We start from the raw sequence: 13,631 nt of genomic DNA on the forward strand, positions 1-13,631 counted from the left end.
GGCCCCTAATGCGCTAATTAAATACCAGCCGGAGGCAGTTCGTGGGCAGGATCCTGGAAGGGAAGGGATGGCCCAGTCCTGACCCCATGAGGCCTGGCGCTTTGAGTCACTGGTCCCACAAACCTGGCTTTTTCAGCAGATTTATTCTCTTGCATGGGGTGACCCAGGACAGGACTGTGAAGATAGACCGTGATGGTGGTGGCAACTGGGTTCTGGAGGTTTGGGGCTGCCGGGGTTCATCTGGTGCAGGCGGAGAGAGAGGACATCTACTCCCGTTTTGAGGTGCCCGGGGGAAATGAGCGGGGCACCTGGTCTGGACCCATCCCTACCACGAGCTGCTCGGGTCCGAGATTCCTATGAGTCTCTATCAACATATTGGTTAAACCAACAATTAGTAGAGTTGAACCAAATACTGGAAATGCCTATGTTCCTTTTGTATTTGTGTGTGTGTGTGTGTGTGTGTGTGTGTGTGTGTTTATGGTATTGTTTGGTTTTTTAATGTTACGAGTACTTTAAAAAATTCTTTCCTTTTCTCTTTTCATTCTTTCTTTTTCTTTCTTAAGGATCAAGCATTTTCCACCTAGCCACATCCCCCAGCCCTCCTTTTTTCAAAAAAGTATTTCTCCTTCTGCTCCTCTCCCCTTCCTTCCTGTTCTCTGCCTTCCAGTCCCCGTCCCTGCACTCCTCATCCCTTCATTGTTACTGTTGCAATGAGCAGTTTGCAATGCTCGCACATTTGGCTGAGGCGCTCTCCGTGGTCTTTCTCTGGGTGGTGCTCTTGCAGGGCCGACCGGCGTGTCTGGCAACACGCTGCTACGGCACTTGGAGCCTCGCCTTGCAGAGCTGCCAGGATCTCGCCTCGTGCATACGGGCAACAGGAACACACTCACGGCTTCATGCTTGGAAGGTCCAGATCCACAGCCCCACCTGCATACCAATAGTAACAGTTTTGGTGATGGGTCTGGGGTGTGTGTGTGGGGGGGGGTGGGATGGAGAGAGAGCATGATAGGTAGGGTACTTGCCTTGCAATGGTCCCTCTAGCTCTACCAGGAGTGACCCTTGAGTTCAGAGCCAGGAGTAAGCCTGAGCACTGTCAGGTGTGGCCCAAATCCCCCACCCCCCAAAAACAAATCTAAAAAATTTTTTTGTTAAGTTTCGGGGGTGCAGTGGGGCCCACGAGATGGTTCAAGTGGCAGGAGAACTGGCTTGTAGGCTGGAACCCTGGAATTGACCTCCAACACTGAATGGTGTCCGTTCCCTGCCCATAACACAGCTGAAACCCCTGAGAACCACAATGCACAGTTCTTGGCACTGCCAGGTGTGACCCCCAAAAACAAAAAATAAACAACAGGGAGCCCGTGGTGATACCGGGGGTTAACAATAACCATCTGAGACCCAGCATAGAGCTGAGAGCTGTGTGGGTCTCACTAGCCCAGGAGAAGTCACCAGCCAGGGTGCTGGCCCCAGTGAGAGGAAGAGTGTCTGGAGTTCAGGGGCAGCTGCGTTCAGAGGCAAGAAGAGAACTCCGCCATAGCTTTTTACCAAGCACACCATGGTTGTGAGTCATGACCAGAATTAGGAGAATTTCAAGACTAACTATGCACTGGAGAAGATTCACGAAGTCAGGGAATGGAGAGGAGGCTTGCCCAGGTCACCACTGCTCGTGTTCCTAACAGTCTGAGAAAGAGGTGTTCAGGGTTTTTCACAGACCAGTAAAGTTCAGAGAATTTGGATGGGGGCAGAGAGGTTGTTGTTCTTTGATTTTCTTTTTGCTTTTTGGGTCATTCCCAATGGTTCTCAGAATATCATTAGGTGCCAGGGATGGAATCTGGGTCTGCTACTGATTTTTTAGCGGGGGAACATCCAGTTGTGCTTCTGGTTCTGCACTTGGGGATCATTCATGGTGGTGTTTAAGGAACTTTATTGTGGTTCCAGATCTCTACTGTATGTAGACCTCTAGGTTCCAGGTTGGCTGCCTGTAAGGCAAGCACCTTACCTGTACATCTCTCCCACCCCATCATCTCTCCATATATTTATCTTACTAGTCAGGGCAGCATTATCTAATACAGTATTCTCTGGGACGATGGAAATAATCTATATTTCTGGGTTGGCAGCCTTGGAAATTCCCCAGCTGAGACCAGACAGCGGCCCTTGCTTAAGGAGAGCTAGCAGAGACAGAGAAACCGGACCTTTCTAGAAAGTGCGGGCAGGCGGGATTTCACAAGGGAACTTAGATGTGAGGCTCACTCGGCAGTAGCTAGTCAAGCAGACCTAGGCAGCAGCCAGCCAGGATTTGGGGAGGATGTCCTCATGGAGTTCAAGCTCATAGACCTGGTGTTACCTGGGGACTGCTCTAAGCATTGTTGGGGGACCATCAGCGCCAGAGATTGAACATAGGCCACCACAAAGAACGCTCCCAGACTGCTGAATTATTTCTTGGGCCCAAGACAATTTAACACCTGTCTGCCCCACTATGTTGTAAGCTTAATAAAGGCATGAACCATGAGGATAAATATTTGATGTCCAATACTAAGTACCATGTTTGGTACACAGTAAACTTTTAGTATTTAAAAGCAGGGGCCTGGAGTGACAGCACAGCAGGTAACTCTTGCACTTGGCCATGCTGAGTTTGATCTCTGACAAACATATGGTTGGTCCCTGAGCACTGCCAGAGTCCTGAATGCAGAGTCAGGAGAAACCCCTGAGCATCCAGGTATGTCCCTAAACCCAAAACAAATGCAAGCAAATAAACATATTAATATACACAATAGAATACAAGCAGTCATTTAAAAGTATAATGTGAATTTATTGACCTGTAAAATTGCCCCATAAGTGTTAAATTAAAAAAACAAATTATAAAATAGTATAGTTTGATCTTTTTATAAAAAGAATAGCTATGTATACAGATGCATTGATCAAAATGTTAATAGAATTAATTAATAGAATACCTTTATTTTCTTTGTAACTATATTATTTGAGTTTTAAAAATAATAACATTCATTTGACCTCCTTTCTAACTTAAAAATAATTTCCATACTGGAACAACCAAGTAGAGATGAAAACTACTTTTTCCTGTCACAAATTTTCATTTGCACATAATTCCAATTAGACCGTATTTAGACACAACCTGGATGAAAATGTTGAAACATATTTATTCAGGTACCATTTGTAAGTGTCTGTGTCTCCAATAAAATGATCTCGACGATCATCTTGTAGGGAAATGATGAAGAAATGTAATTTGTTATTTTAACATTCACAATTGCCCATTAGACTCTTCTCTCTTTATTCTTAGCCTTCTCAGGGTACAGAGAATGTAGTAATAGATCTTATTTTTGTTTGTTTGTTTTTTTTTTTTTTGGTTACGTTCTTGGTGTTCAGGGTCCACTCTGGATGCAGTGCTCAGGGGTCAATCCTGGCTGTGCTCAGGAGGGAACCCAAACCCCTGCATGCAAACCACGTGTTCCAGCCCTCTGAGTTATCTCCCCAGGCCTGGATCTTAATTTGATCCTATCCTATTTTTTGCTGAACACCAAGAAAGTTAAAAAATAAAAAAAATTGAAGGCAGTGAATTTCTGAGTCACGATAATATCAACAGCTACTATATTTAAAGCACCGTCTTTACACAAAACCAGTCTGCAAAGGCATTCTTCCCAAGAAAACATTAGCAAGATTCTAAAGGCGTATTTATTTTACTTATTGTTTCTGGGTTGTAACTGGCAATCCTCAGGGGTCACTCCTGGCTCTGCTCTCAGGAATTATTCCTGGTAGTGCTCGGGATCCAGGGATTTGGGGCCTGGGTCAGCTGTGTGCAATGTCAGCTTCTAGCCACCGTATCATAGCTCTGGACCTCATTGTACTTCTTTGTTTCAGAGCCCCACCCAGCAGTGCTCGAAGGCTGCTCCCGGCTTGATACTCTGGGAGTCCCTCCTGGAGGTGCCAGGTTTCAAACTGAGCCTTCCCGCATGCAAAACATGCCCCTCGGCCCTTGAGGTGGCCTCTCTGCCCAAAGTACCTCCATTTGCAACAAACACCTTCCACTGCTCTACTAGCTACACAACTGTAATTGTGTTCTATCAATTTCTCCTTTAAAATGTATTAATATCCAAAAGCCATTTACCAATGATAATCTTCACACAGCCATATACTTCCAAGATATCTTAAAAGTAAGTATAATTGCACTTGTTATTTTTCTTACAGTTGGCGTGATTGTAGGGAAACAGAAAATCCTTTTGCCTATTGAATTCCTTGTCCCAACAAAATGTAACTCAAGTTCCATTCATATTATTAAGTAAAACAGAGGGAAAAAATAGGGTAAATACTGCATGTATAGGATATGGCTACCTGTCTTTTAGTAACATTATTTTTGTTGCATTTTGCCAGTGTCAGACCACCAACACCAGCACCACACAGTCAGAAGCTACACTATGGGACTGGAGTGCAATAGAAAAGCGCTTACTAGGGGACCTGGGTCTCCATCCCTGGCAGACCCCATCCCCAACCCCCTGCAAAAAAGGGAAAGTTATACTCGGACCTGTAAAATGTAACTGCCCCAGAGGAACACTTTCACCATGATTCAATCGCAGTAAAAAGTCTAACAGAACAATGATAAATATTGTGCCATAGAACCTTAATCATACAATACAAATCACTTATAATACAAATCGTAATGAAGAACATCTGCTTGCACTGCTAGGCTCTACATATTCTTTGGAAGCTCAAAAAAAAAAAGTTCACAGATGTCTTATTAATCTTCATTTCATATCTAACAGCATTAAAGCTGGGTTTTCCAAGTAGGATTTCCACAGATTCGAGAAGCGTGACATGGTAGCACCGTCAATGATTCTGTGATCAGCTGACCAGCTCACATTCAGCACCTGTGCCTTAAATACTTCTCCTTTCTGGTTAAATCTGGGAAGGGTCTAGAAATAAGGAAGAGAACAGAGTCAAGTTTCAAGGCGCCAAGTACCAACTCTGACAATGGCAACCCTCCTCCACGTAACACACATTTCAAGAGACGTTTGAAAACGTGAACGGGCACTCTCCCCACTTTTTTTAAGTTCACACCTCTAAATTGCAGAACTTCCGCAAGATACTTCTTGTCCTGTAAAACCTCCATCCATAAAGAATATTTCATCCCAGATTCCAACTTTTTCTTTGTGAGGGGTCGGTGCCCAACCAACATTCAGGGGGCCAAGGTCCACTCCTGGAATTTTTTGGCCAACCAGTTCAATGTGTGACTAGTGCTGTGACACTATTGGGGCTGGTGACATCGGAGGCCTTCAGAGTGACACCCAATGAGCTGGAGAGGGCCACGGAGGCACAGACAGGGCTGGCGATCATCAAACTCAGGACCTGGTACATAAAAGGTACACACCTTGACCACTGGTGGCTCTCCTTTCAGATTTCAACTTTCTTTGTGGGAGAGGGGGCTATCCCCAGATGTGCTCAGGGTTTACTCCTGGCTTTACACTGGGGGCTGCTGTTGTCAGAGTCTGCACTCTGATAGACTCCTACTCCTAGCAGCCTCGGGGACAGAAACGGGGTGCCTGGGAATTGAACCTGAGTCAGCCATGTGCAGGTAAGCCCTGCTGTATTATAGCTCCAGCCCCTCAACTTCTAAAAATGTTTTTTTTTTTGGCCATTTTTCTTGATTTATCAGGATATTCTGAAGCAATTTCTGCTGTGCTCAGGAGTGATCCCTGGTGGTGCTCAGGAGATCATACATGATGTAGGTGATTCAAATCGGGATTGGTGGGATGCAAGACAAGAACCCTCCCCCCTGGATTATTTCTCTGGAAGATGAACACTGGGAGAAATCCCTGACTGGAAAACACCGTGTCATGTTATGTGTGTTTGCTTTTTTCCTCCCCATTTCCTCTGTGAGCCTAAAGGGAAAGCAATGTTGGAAGAATAGGGAGTAACAGCTACTGCGGAGGGGTGATGGGCCAGAAATCAAAGGCTGAATGAAATTATCTGCAAAGGTTTTGCATGCCAACATGAAAGCAAAACACTAATGAAAGACTCTATAGAAGCATTATAAATAGAAGATAGGTTTTTATGAAGATACAAAACTCAAAAAGAGAGGGCCAGAGCAACAGCACAATGGGTAGAGTGCTTGCCTTACACATAGCCGACCCAGGTTCAATCCCCGGCATCCCATATGGTTCTCTGAGCATGAGCAAGCCAGGAGTAATTCTCGAGTGTAGGGCAAAGAGTAAACCCTGAGCATTGCCAGGTATGATCCAAAAGCAAAAAACAAAAAAAACAAAAAAACCAAATCCAAAACAAAAAATAAATCCCTCGAAATGAAGTGACTAACATTTAATAGTGGTGCTAAAATGGTATCCAGAGCATTATTACTTAATTTCTGGTGGATTATAAGGATGTCAAGCTCTTTTTTTCCCAAAGGTGTATTTGGTTGTCATTGTTTTCAATCACGCCAAATGATTCTAATGTATATCTAGGGCTAACATTATTATAACCCTGTTCTAAATCAGCCACACAGATCACATGCACTGGAGCTACATGGATTCTTGTTAAAACACAATTTCTTTAGGCTCTCTACACAAGACCAAGAATCCACGGGGCCGGAGTGATGGCACAGTGGGCAGGGTTTGCCTTGCACATGGATGACCCGGGTTTGATCCCTAGCCTCTCATATGATCCCCGAGCACCACCAGGAGTCATTACTGGGTGCAGAGTCAGGAGTAGGCCTTAAGCATTTCTAGGTATGACACTCCCCCACCCCCACAAAAAAGGAAATAAAAGAACCTACATTTGGTGGGGGCTGGAGCGATAGCATGGTGGGGGGGGCACTTGCTTTGCATGCGACAGACCTGTTTTGATCCCCAGCATTCTGTATAGTCTGTTCAGTACTGCCAGGAGTAATTCCTGAGTACAGCCAAGAGTAACCTTTGGGCATTGCTGGGTGTGATCCAAAAACCAAAAAAATGAAAAAAGAATCAACCGTTTGGGCTGGAATAATAGCATAGGGGTGGGGGATGGTGTAAGGCCTTTGTCTTGCATGTGGTAAACCCAGTTCAATTCCCAGAACTGCCAGGAGTGTTCATTGAACCATCCAATGTTAGGAATCAAACTTAAGGCTCCTACACACAAAAAGCGTTCCAGTCACTTCAGGTATCTCCTTGGTCCCAAGAAATCTACATTTTAAATTTGCCTTGCCATGATAAAGAGTAAAGTCTGGGGCTGGAGCAATAGCACAGCGGGTAGGGCGTTTGCCTTGCACGCGGCCGACCCGGGTTCGATTCCCTGCATCCCATATGGTCCCCCAAGCACCGCCAGGAGTGATTCCTGAGTGCAGAGCCAGGAGTAACCCCTGAGCACTGGCTGGGTGTGACCCAAAAAGAAAAAAAAAAAGAGTAAAGTCTGACAAAGAGCATGAAAACTAGGAATCAGTAGGAAACGTTCCATCTGAGTAGGCAGCAGAACAGAACAGGGACGAGCAACGTCTACGGTGGAGGGAAGCGTTCCACTGACAAGAGGAGTAGGTATTGCAAGGGAGTCAAGTGTTATGTATGAAACCCATCAGCAGTAGTATCCTAAATCACAGTGCAAAAACTATTATACACACACACACACACACACACACACACACACAACTGCTCAGAGAGGCAGACTGGTGGGTGGGAGACAAATGATGAAGGGAAATGAACACTGGTGAAGTGACAGATGGGTGTTGAAACACTGTATTCTGAAACCCAATCATATAAATAACTTTTTAATTTCACAGTGACTAAACCGATAAAAACTTAAAAATATATATAAAGTTTAGGGGTCAGAGTGATAGTACAGTGGATAAGGCATTTCGTTTTGCATGTGACTAACCCGGTTTTGATCCCCGGCATCCCATATGGTCACTTGCACACCGCCAGGAGTAATTCCTGCGTAGAGTCGGGATTAACCCCTGAGCATAGCCAGGTGTGACAAAAAAAGCAAGAGCAAAACAAATGTTCGAAGTGATTAGCTTAATTTGAGATATTGGTAGGGACTCCTAGGTATGCCCAGCATAATCTACAATAGATAATGCACTCAGAAACAATTCTAATCCCCACCATTCATAACACACACAGACAGAGAGCAGAGTTGCAGCCTAACTCTCAGGAAGATATAATTGGTTCCAGAAGCCAAAGTCACAGTTAAACTCAAAAAAGGAGGGCAAAAAACCACGTTAATGGCTACTCTTCACTGTTTACTCCATTGATTTGTTCAAATTCCTTTTTCAGTGACTGAATAAACATACCTGAATTGATCCAATAGCCCCAATTGCTACTTCAGGTGGCAATATCACTGGTTTGGCATAGGTGCCACCAATCTGGAAAAAAAAAAAACGCAAAAAAACAGTAAAACATTCAGCATTTGAGGTACAAAAGATAAAAGGAATTAAAATTTTTAAAAGTGCAGATGATTAAAACTCATCAGTGACAGTTTCTGAATTTGAACACCGCCGGTACTCACAGATCCAATGTTGGAAAGAGTAAATGTGCCACCCGTGAGTTCAGTGGTGCCCAGCTGCCCGCTGGAGCCCAGCTGCTGGAGACGGTTCAACTCCGAGGCGATCTCAAATACAGAGCAGGCCTGAACATTTTTCACATTGGGCACGATCAATCCCTGCTCCGTATCCATTGCTATCCCAATGTTATGAGAAGCCTAAAAGATACACACAGACACACGGAAAGTTGAAACAATAAGTCTTTTCACAAGATAACAGGAAAAGACCACCTTTCACTGTTTTATAAAAACATCTATCAAAAACAATACCAGAAAGGTGGTGATTGTCTTGTGATAATTTGGTGGGCTGGGGCTCAAGAGATAGTACAGTGGGTAGGGTGCTTGCCTTGCATACAGTTGACCCAGGTTCGATCCCCAGCATCCTATACGGTACCCTGAGAACTGCCAGGTGTGACCCAAAACAAAATAATTTGTTGGGGGAGAGGAGTTTGGGCCGTACCCAGCTATGTGGCTCATGTGTCACAGGTGGTGCTGGAGACCAACCTGGGCAGCCAAGTGCAAGGCAAGTGCCTGCCCTACCCATTCTACTATTTCTGTGACTTTATCTCTTTTCTAATTGACATTAAGTGGAATCTTTGGTTCTCATCAACTGATCTATTTGTTTTGGTGTGGGGCCATACCCACAGTGCTTGGGGTGAAACTGTGGCTTCCAGCATGCAAAACAGACACCCCATCTTTGCACTGGCCCACAGATTCTGAAGGATACTTTTTAAAAGGTAGTTTTTACCTTGGTTAAGAGTACAGGGCAATATGGGCAGGAGAAAAAGTATAGCGAGTAAGGTACTTGCTTTACATGTGGCTGACAGGGATTTGGTCTCCAGAACCACATATAGCCCTGAACATTGAAGGGTATAGTCACAAACCAAAAACAAGTAAAATCAGGGGCTGGAGTGATGGCACAGCGGGTAGGGCATTGGCCTTGCACGCAGCCAACATGGCCGACAGAGGTTCGATTCCCAGCACCCCATGTGGTCCCCTGAGCACCACCAGGAGCAGTTCCTGAGTGCATGAGCCAGGAGTGACCCCTGAGCATCGTGGGGTATGACCCAAAAAGCAAAAAAAAAAAAGTAAAATCAGGGGGGAAAAAAAAGAATATAGGGCAATATGCTATATTTTCATACACTGCTAATGAAAGTATCAGCTGGAACACATTTTTTGGAAAACAATAAATGCAGGAACTATATAGGGATACTGGATTCAGACTGTAAAATTAAGAAATTATAAACAATCCTAAAGTTTACCTACAGTCCACTGGCTAAGTAATAATGCTACATTTATTAATATGTAATATACTACATGGGCTGGAGCGATAGCACAGCGGGTGGGGTGTCTACCTTGCATGCAGTCGACCCAGGTTCGATTCCTCCACCCCTCTCAGAGAGCCCGGCAAGCTACCAAGAGTATCTCGCCTGCATGGCAAAGCCTGGCAAGCTACCCCGGATGTATCCAATATGCGAAAAACAGTAACAAGTCTCACAATTTGTTGTGAGACATTACTGGTGCCCACTTGTGCAAATCGATGAACAACGGGAGGACAGTGACAGTGACAATATACTACATGAAAAAAGAAATGTTGAAAGAAAAATACTTTCAGGTTGTAAGTTTAATAAGTTTAATAAAAGAGCATGTATAGTCCATATGATTTTTAAGTATGTAAAAATAAATTCCTAGGATACATATCTCAAAGTAATTAATTATTTTTGCTATCGTGGGATTAAAGATAAATATTTTCCTGTTGAAATTCTCTAGAACAGGAGTTATATATGTTTGTTTTTGGACACAGCCAGCAGTGCTCAGGGCTTACACATGGCTGGCTCTGTGCTCAGGGATCACTCCTGGGAGGCTCAGGAGACCGTATGTAGTGCCAGAGACTGAACTCAGGTCAGTCTTGTGCAAGGCAAATGCACTATCCACTATACTACTGCTTGCGCCCCTGTAATAGTACATAATTAGGAAGGAAATGATACTAATTATATGTGAAGGTTTGACTGCTTATGATATCTATTCTATTCCTGGTTGTGTATTTATCTACTTTCCTGTTGTCAGGGATGGCAGACAAAGCCTCACTCAATGTGAGGCGTATGCTCTGTGGAGCAATATGAACAACATCCTGGCCCCTTAATACTTATCTCTAATAAGGAATAAACACAAGGACTGGCAAAGAATTCTTAAGATATCTGTTTGGGGTTGGTTTTGTGGAGGACATACCAGTGTGCTCAGGGGTTACTCCTGGCTTTGCACTCAGGAAATACTCCTAGGCAGAGATTGAACTCGGGTCAACTGCATGCAAGACAAATGCCCTACCCACTCACTGTACTATCCTTCTGGCCCCAGTTCTTAAGACCTTTCAAAGGTGACACTGGTGTATAACATTATAGAGGTTTCGGGCATATAGTGTTATGAGTCTGTTCTCATACTCTTTCACTCCAATCATAGAACCTTGGCCTTGGCCACCCATGGTCGATCCTGTGACCACATTTGGTCCCCGAGCCCTGCCAAGAGTGATTCCTGAATGCAGAGACAGGAGGAAGCCCTGAACGCTGCCGGGTGTAACCAAAAAAAAAAAAAACAACAACAACAAAAAACCCAGCTCAAACAAAAATCAAATTTGTATCAGTTTTCTCATTTAAATTATTCTTGTTTTAAAATTATAGGAATTCTATTTGGAAGAGCTTCTTTTTAGAGGAAAGGATATAGCAAAAAGGGGTGCATAATTCTGGGCTTATGGATTGTTCACAGTCATGTATTTCTATTATTTTAAGCAGAAAACCAAAGGGACTTAAAAATACCAATATAGGGCAGAAGAAATGGCCCAATGGGTTGAGCACAGCCTCTGCACACGGAAAGCTCAGGTTTTGATCCTGAGCACCACCTGGGATGACCCCCAAGGCACAGAGCAGCCCCTGAGCTCCATCAGGTGTGATTTCCCCCCAAGTCCAAACCATACCCGAAAAACTAGGATCAGGGAGATGGTTCAAAGGGTTGGAGCACATGCTTTGTCTTTGGGGGCTCTGGGTTTGATTCCCAGAGCATTGCTGGGTATCCACAAACCTCTCCAAAGGGGCGATCACTGGAACAGTATCATTATTAAACAGTAAAACCAACAATGACAAATTATATTTCAGTGTGCTGGTTTGTCTGTACCTTTAATTCTAGTCTAAAAAGATGACCACTGAGGTACAATAGAAGCTTCTCTAATTAACAAGCACATTCACATCACCTTCTATTTACAATAAGAACATTTCACAACCAATAGCCAACCTTGTATGTTATGTTCTGGCAGTTTTCATCCACAGAAGCATTCAGAATAGGAAACTGGAGTAATCCCAAGGAAGCAGCCTGTTTAACAGAAGGAGAATACAATGTCAGCATTTACAACTCTGAAAAGATAATTTGAAGGTGAGGTGTAAAGGGAAAAAACACTTATCTATGAGCTTAATTTCAAGTTGTGTGTACCTATGTGCATCTATGTTATCTTCAAGCAGTATGGATTTCCTCTAATCACTTAAGAATAAGAGAAAAAACAGCAGGCAGCTTGTAGATATCAAGGAAATTTCTGAAAACAACTATGCAGATTGACCCAAGTATGAAAGGAAAATGTCTGCTTCTTAATTATGTGAGGGCTGAAGGCATAACCCAATCCATGCCTCTTTATATCCACGCCCTCTGGTAGTGTTCTTATAAACTGCTTCTGAGTTTAGAATGACAATGGTCACTAAATTAAGAAAAGATAGGCTGGAGCCATTGTACAGTGGGTAGGGCACTTGCCTTCCACATGGTCGACCCGGGTTTTGATCCCTGGCATCTCATATGATCCCCCAAGTACCAGCAGGAGTAATTCCTAAGTGCAGAGCCAGGAGTAACCCCTGATCATCATTGAGTGTGGCCAACCACTGGGATGGAAGGGCGCGCTGGGGGAAAACAGACATGGCCAGAGCTGTAGTACAGCAGATAGACGCTTGCCTGGCATGTGGCTGCCCTGGCTTGATATCCAACATCCCTGAGCCTGCCAAGAATGATTCCTGAGTTCAGAGCTAGGAGTGAACCCTGAGCATCTCCAGGGATGGCTCTGAAAGAAAAAAAAAAAAAAGAAAAGACACACTGGACTCAAATCCTGCTTCTGTGCTTCATCCCTGCCAGTGTTAGAACCCAGGTGAAGAAAACAGATGGGTTATGGACCCTATGCCACATGCAAAAAACTCTTCTAGTGTCAGTACTGACCCCATTCTCCTTCTAACATGCTAACCCAATTTCTACCTGCCCATTAAATATGGATAGAAGGGGCTGTAGCAAGAGCACAGTGGGTAGGGCGTTTGCCTCGCATGCGGCCAACCCAGGTTCGATTCCCAGCATCCCATATGGTCCACCAAGCACCACCAGGAGTAATTCCTGAGCTCAGAGCCAAGAGGAACTCCTAAGCATTGCCGGGTGTGACCCAAAAAGGAAAATATATATATATATATTTATATATATATATGAATAGAAAACTTTTCGGCCTTTGTTTCTTCTGGCTCACACATGACTTGAGTGATCTCATCCACGTGCCCTGTCACTCCAGCACTCCAGAGGACTCTTTCAAGCGATCATCTAGTCCAGTGCTCACGGTGACTGCCACCTACTACATTTCCTGTTCAGAGGAACATCTCTCCGTTTGTCAAGAGAATATCAAAAAGATACAGCTAAAGAACCGTTTCTAGCTCAGAAAAGCTCAGTGGCCAGTGAAGAGACAACTAAGTCAACAGTTGTGAGGCCATGAGATTGTGATGGGAAGCAAAAGCAGACTGAACTCATTCTAAGGCAGCTGGTAAAAGCTTCTAGAATGTGCCACCTGAACAAAATATGCTACTTAGGTCATGCAGCTTACAATCAAGGACAGAAGGGCACTTCATGTGGCATTTTGTGTCCCATAAACAACAATGGTGATCTTAATCTGGCAGAAACAGAGGCAGGGCTGGAGCAATAGTAAAGCAAGGACGGTGTTAGACTTGCACATGGCCAACCCAGGTTTGATCTCTGGCACAGCATACTATCCTCTGAGCACCACCAGGAGTAGTAATCTCTTAGCATTACCAGGTGTGACCCAAAAAGCAAAAAAATAAAAA

General features: G+C 44.2%; 1 protein-coding gene across 3 annotated transcripts in view; it reads right to left on the reverse strand.

Moving 5' to 3' along the window:
• Positions 1-2,785: 2,785 nt before the first annotated feature.
• The window catches only part of DBT (dihydrolipoamide branched chain transacylase E2), a 48,372-nt gene continuing 37,526 nt past the window's right edge, over positions 2,786-13,631 (reverse strand). For all 3 annotated transcript variants that reach the window (XM_056106539.1, XM_056106540.1, XM_056106542.1), the window contains 4 exons: positions 11,791-11,868; positions 8,476-8,667; positions 8,261-8,332; positions 2,786-4,919 (listed from right to left, as the gene is read on the reverse strand). In XM_056106539.1, coding sequence (XP_055962514.1) covers positions 4,752-4,919; positions 8,261-8,332; positions 8,476-8,667; positions 11,791-11,868 — 510 coding nt within the window. In that variant the 3' untranslated portion in view covers positions 2,786-4,751. The remainder of the gene's footprint in view (positions 4,920-8,260; positions 8,333-8,475; positions 8,668-11,790; positions 11,869-13,631) is intronic.

This window comes from Sorex fumeus, unplaced genomic scaffold, assembly GCF_029834395.1.
Source record: "Sorex fumeus unplaced genomic scaffold, SorFum_2.1 ptg000131l, whole genome shotgun sequence".
Lineage (NCBI taxonomy): Eukaryota > Metazoa > Chordata > Mammalia > Eulipotyphla > Soricidae > Sorex > Sorex fumeus.